Source organism: Lolium rigidum, chromosome 2 (assembly GCF_022539505.1).
Source record: "Lolium rigidum isolate FL_2022 chromosome 2, APGP_CSIRO_Lrig_0.1, whole genome shotgun sequence".
Classification (NCBI taxonomy): domain Eukaryota; kingdom Viridiplantae; phylum Streptophyta; class Magnoliopsida; order Poales; family Poaceae; genus Lolium; species Lolium rigidum.
This window is the reverse complement of record NC_061509.1, coordinates 54,118,828-54,123,977: the sequence shown is the minus strand read 5'-3', so window position 1 is coordinate 54,123,977 and position 5,150 is coordinate 54,118,828. Positions and strand designations below refer to the sequence as shown.

Below are 5,150 nucleotides of genomic sequence, written 5' to 3'. Positions count from 1 at the left end.
CCGCTTACTTATCGTTACTGTTGCATGTTTACTCGCTGCCATATTTTATTCAGATTGCTATTACCACTCATATACATCCATACTACTTGTATTTCACTATCTCTTCGCCAAACTAGTGCACCTATACATCTGACAAGTGTATTAGGTGTGTTGGGGACACAAGAGACTTCTTGTATCGTGATTGCAGGGTTGCTTGAGAGGGATATCTTTGACCTCTTCCTCCCTGAGTTCGATAAACCTTGGGTGATCCACTTCAGGGAAAACTTGATGCTGTTCTACAAACCTCTGCTCTTGGAGGCCCAACACTGTCTACAGAAAAAGAAGCGTGAGTAGACATCAGGAGGCGCGCGCGCGGTTCCTAAGCGAGGAGCCAGACGCCGTCCGTAAGGTGCACGCGTACAAGGCGGTGCAGAGGGAGGCCACCATCGTCGACCTCGACGCCGAGTAGGCGCGCGCGAGGTTCCGCCTCGCTGTCGTCCGCCGCTCTGTCCTCCGCCGCGCGTAGGCGCCCCGGTAGGGCCGAATTTTCTTTATCGTTAGGTCTCGCGGCGAAGGAACTACCTATATTTGATGGTTATTTTGCGATGGATATGTAAATTATGTAAAGTATGAACTATGAATTTTATTACCGAACTTGTTTGCGATGAATAATTCTCCCGCTAGATTTAAATTTCAAGTTTTTCGGTTCCTATTACGGGTTCTGTTATGCGCCATCTCCGAATTCGCTCGAAAAACGGTTTTTGAAAGACTGAACTCGCGCATTTCGGTTCGCAAGTTTAGGAACTCTGTTAGAGATGCTCTTCTGCAAATGCGTCAAGCCCACTGACTTGGCAGCAAGACCACGGCCCGAATTCTATCTATGACCCTACCCGATAGAATCAAACCATTTTGATTCCCGGTTTGGATCGGGTCGCTGGAGATAGCCTGATCGCGGCCGATGTGTTTGTGCCGATGATATCCAGTTTCTGATGAAAACTTTAGACGTCAAAATCAAACTAAGAACTGGAAACGAAAGGAAAAAACTGGTTTGCGAGCGAATGGAAAAAATCTCCGCTGAATCTCTCCCTTACTATCACTTGATTTGTTTTATGATGAAGCGTGGTAGGATTCACCTTTCCCTTGATTTGTTTTATTATGGAGCATGGTAGGATTCAGCTTCCGAAAGCAACAGCAGCTTGGAATACAAATCTGCATCAGGCTCATTATTCTCCCATAGATGGCATTTTGTTCATATAACAGATCCCTGATGAAGCTCCTAGGTTGAGCCAGAATATCTAGTTCAGGTTCTTAGATAAAGAGGCAAAATCCTTAGTTGCATAGTCACTACAGATGAAAGTAAGTCTAGACCCCCATTTGTGCAGAGATTTCAACTTAGCCAACAAGCAAGTGTTATAGAACATGGAGCAAGGCTACAGCCACAGCCCACAAGATCACACTGAAAAGGAAATGCAATCGGCAAACTATTCATACATTGAAAAGGATATGCAGAAAGCATGGACTACAGATCACATTGCATATGACCAACTAGCGAAAACCAATGCCAGAATTTTACTAGTATTAAGTCCACGATTACGCTAATATCACAATTCGCAGCATCAAAGCAGCACCATCAACATACACAAAGGCAGTTCAAAAAAAATCGGTTCAACGAAGCACCAAAAGCATCTATAAGTGTTACGAACCACCTAAAGATCTATCCGCACCACAAGCAGCACCAAATCGACAGAATTGTAAACACAAGGGACATCTACCAGACAGCAAGATGGCTGAACAAGGTCAGATGGCTTAGGCAGCGTCCTCTTCCTCCTCCTCCTCGTACTCTTCCTCGTCATCAGCTGTCGCATCCTGGTACTGCTGGTACTCAGCTACCAGATCGTTCATGTTGCTCTCGGCCTCAGTGAACTCCATCTCATCCATGCCCTCCCCAGTGTACCAGTGCAAGAAAGCCTTCCTCCTGAACATAGCTGTGAACTGCTCACTCACACGGCGGAACATCTCTTGGATTGAGGTGGAGTTGCCGACAAAGGTGGAGGACATTGAAAGGCCAGTGGGAGGGATGTCACACACACTCGACTTCACATTGTTGGGAATCCACTCGACGAAGTAGGACGAGTTCTTGTTCTGGACATTGAGCATCTGCTCATCGACCTCCTTGGTGCTCATCTTCCCACGGAACATAGCAGAGGCTGTGAGGTAGCGACCATGCCTAGGGTCAGCAGCGCACATCATGTTCTTGGAGTCCCACATCTGCTGGGTCAACTCAGGAACAGTGAGGGCACGGTACTGCTGAGACCCCCTTGAGGTCAGTGGTGCAAAGCCAACCATGAAGAAATGGAGGCGAGGGAACGGGATCAAGTTGACTGCAAGTTTACGGAGGTCAGAGTTGAGCTGCCCAGGGAAGCGCAGGCAGCAAGTGACACCACTCATTGTTGCAGAAATAAGATGGTTCAAATCACCAACTGCAAAACAGACAGGAAAAACGAAGTGAGCAGAATGCATGTACAAATGGTAGAAACAAATGAGAAGACACAGGTTATAATAGAAAGAAGAATACACGAATTCATTGCAGTCTTTCAGGTTACTAAGATTATACAGGTTGTGGTGTCACAGGTAAAAAGGTTAAATGACTTTGTATCACAAGTATCAAGTAGTGGAGTGCATATGCCAGACATATCCACGTATCTAGATACACAACATAAACAAGAACCATATGATAATACAGATGAATGTAGATTGGTTTCATGAAATCTTACATAATTACTGGGAAAACAGTACAGGAATAAAGCAACCATAGTATGTTCAAACTTACATGTGGGTGTAGCAAGCTTTAGGGTGCGGAAGCAGATGTCGTAGAGAGCCTCATTGTCAAGTACCATGCACTCGTCGGCATTCTCGACAAGTTGGTGCACAGAGAGCGTAGCATTGTAAGGTTCCACCACAGTATCAGACACCTTTGGCGATGGGAAGACTGAGAAAGTCAACATCATCCTGTCTGGGTACTCCTCCCTGATCTTCGAGATGAGCAGGGTACCCATACCAGAGCCAGTTCCTCCTCCCAGAGAGTGGCAGACTTGGAATCCTGTGGTAAATTAGAAGCATGTAAGTTAATTTGGATCTCATATTCAGATGACACCTGAATAAAAAAGATGCCCAATAACTCCAGTTGTGTTGTATTTCAAACGGTAAGCAATCTACACACTCTGATAACAAATTGCAATAAAATGAACGCATTGAGCAGAATCGTAAGCACTGGGTGCTTAAGGAATCAGCATCAGGCATGCTACTCTAGTGATGCTTTATTTTACTCTACTTTACGAAGAGCAGTGATGAGTGAACAGATATCCATCAATTTTTGCAGCCAAAGGAACGCATGCCTGTATATATAATACGCGATCCAAAATGTCACCCCCCAACAACAGCAGCACAAGTAGAATGAACAAAGTGAGTGAACAAATCTGCAAAGTAGTAGAGAGCAACCGCGTCGATTCTACTATTCGCCAGATCTCGGCAGGTAGAACGGCATAACACCACATCCCAAATGTTACCCCCAACAACAACAGCACAAGTAGAATGAAGAATGATTCCTGTTCGCACAGCTACCGCAAGCCAGATCTAGAAGTCCAGAACCACGCGAACCACCTCCCGACGGAAAAGGAAGGGCCAGATCTAGGAGACGAGAACCCTAAAATCGCAGCGTTGTACCACGGAAAGGGAACTAGATCTACACGCGCAAAAAAAACTAACGAGATCTGAGGAGTAAAATCTCCGGCAAAACAACAAGTAGATCCAGGAGGTGGTTATACCTTGCAGGCAGTCGCAGTTCTCAGCCTCCTTGCGCACGACGTCGAGGACGGAGTCGATGAGCTCCGCGCCCTCGGTGTAGTGTCCCTTGGCCCAGTTGTTGCCTGCGCCCGACTGGCCGAAGACGAAGTTGTCGGGGCGGAAGATCTGGCCGTATGGGCCGGAGCGGAGCGAGTCCATGGTGCCGGGCTCGAGGTCCATGAGGACGGCGCGGGGCACGAAGCGGCCGCCGCTGGCCTCGTTGTAGTAGACGTTGATGCGCTCGAGCTGGAGGTCGGAGTCGCCGGCGTACTTGCCGGTCTGGTCGATGCCGTGCTCGTCGCAGATGACCTCCCAGAACTTGGCCCCGATCTGGTTGCCGCACTGGCCGCCCTGGATGTGGAGGATCTCCCTCATGGCGGCGGCGGGGGCGGCGGCGGTGGAGGTGGAGGGGGTAGGGTTTCCGGCGAGGTTTTGGCGGAGAGGGGGCGGGGGAAGGGGAAATGGAGGCGCGGATTTGTGAGATGTGGGGAGCGTGGGTGTGTGGGGAGTTTTATTTGGAGGGCGTGGGTGTGGGGAACGTCAGGGTAGGGTTACCGGGTTCCAAATTTGAAATTCGTTTTCAGTACGCTAGTGATGTTTTGGAGCGGTGAGAGAGTACGGTTTTACCGCACTGTGTACCGCCGAATGGTAGAATTTCGTAGCAGTACAAATAAACTGCGATCTTTTTTTAAATAATACTTTTTCAGCAATTTTACAACTAATACGTGATTTTAAAAAAATTGATTCTACGACTCGGTCGGCTGACACAAATGGGGGCTGGTCGGCAAACAGTGCACCAATCGGCCACGGGCCGGCCGATCAGCCACCAGTCTGGCGATCGACGGCTGTCCGATGGACCGAGTCGCAGAGTAGTAAAATTTTAAAATTCGTGTATTAGTCGTAAAACTGCTGAAAAAAATATTATTTCAAAAACTCGCCAAAGAAACAACTCTAGTGACTCGAGGGATGCCCGCTCCCCCACAAGGCCATAGCCCCGCAAGGTGTCGAGTCTGCCACCTCCCCCATGCCTTCCCGGTAGGGACCGTAGAGCACGTCCTCGCAGGCGTACGCGGCGATCTGCTCCTCCTCGAACACCTTCAGCGCGTGGAGATGCGCTCTTTCCGGATCTTCCGGATAGCGGTCGTGAGCATGGCGGTGATGCGCATGTAGGTGCTTTTCGTGGTCGGCCATGACTTGTAGATAAGGATTGCCATAGTCGTCTAGCGGCTATCATTTTCTAGACACAGCGGGCGGTAACCGGCGTTTGGTTTCCCGTATTTGTGACCGAACGCACCAAACACTTGGTTCGCATGGGAATCGACGGCCCT

At 48.7% G+C, this 5,150-nt stretch overlaps 1 protein-coding gene across 1 annotated transcript; it reads right to left on the bottom strand.

The window, feature by feature from the left end:
• Positions 1–1,530: 1,530 nt before the first annotated feature.
• Positions 1,531–4,284, bottom strand: LOC124691756 (tubulin beta-3 chain). Its single transcript, XM_047225029.1, has 3 exons — positions 3,804–4,284; positions 2,810–3,079; positions 1,531–2,459 (listed from the first exon to the last, which is right to left on the bottom strand). Exons 1-3 carry the CDS (start codon positions 4,195–4,197, stop codon positions 1,786–1,788), a joined length of 1,338 nt encoding a protein of 445 aa, XP_047080985.1. The 5' UTR covers positions 4,198–4,284; the 3' UTR covers positions 1,531–1,785.
• Positions 4,285–5,150: the final 866 nt, after the last annotated feature.

Excerpts from the sequence above, each read along its gene's own strand:
- LOC124691756 (XM_047225029.1), bottom strand. The coding sequence starts at position 4,197 with ATGAGGGAGATCCTCCACATCCAGGGCGGCCAGTGCGGCAACCAGATC. Across the intron at positions 3,080-3,803 it reads GAACTGCGACTGCCTGCAAG|GATTCCAAGTCTGCCACTCT; the intron begins GTATAACCACCT and ends AATTTACCACAG. Across the intron at positions 2,460-2,809 it reads AAAGCTTGCTACACCCACAT|TTGGTGATTTGAACCATCTT; the intron begins GTAAGTTTGAAC and ends TCTGTTTTGCAG.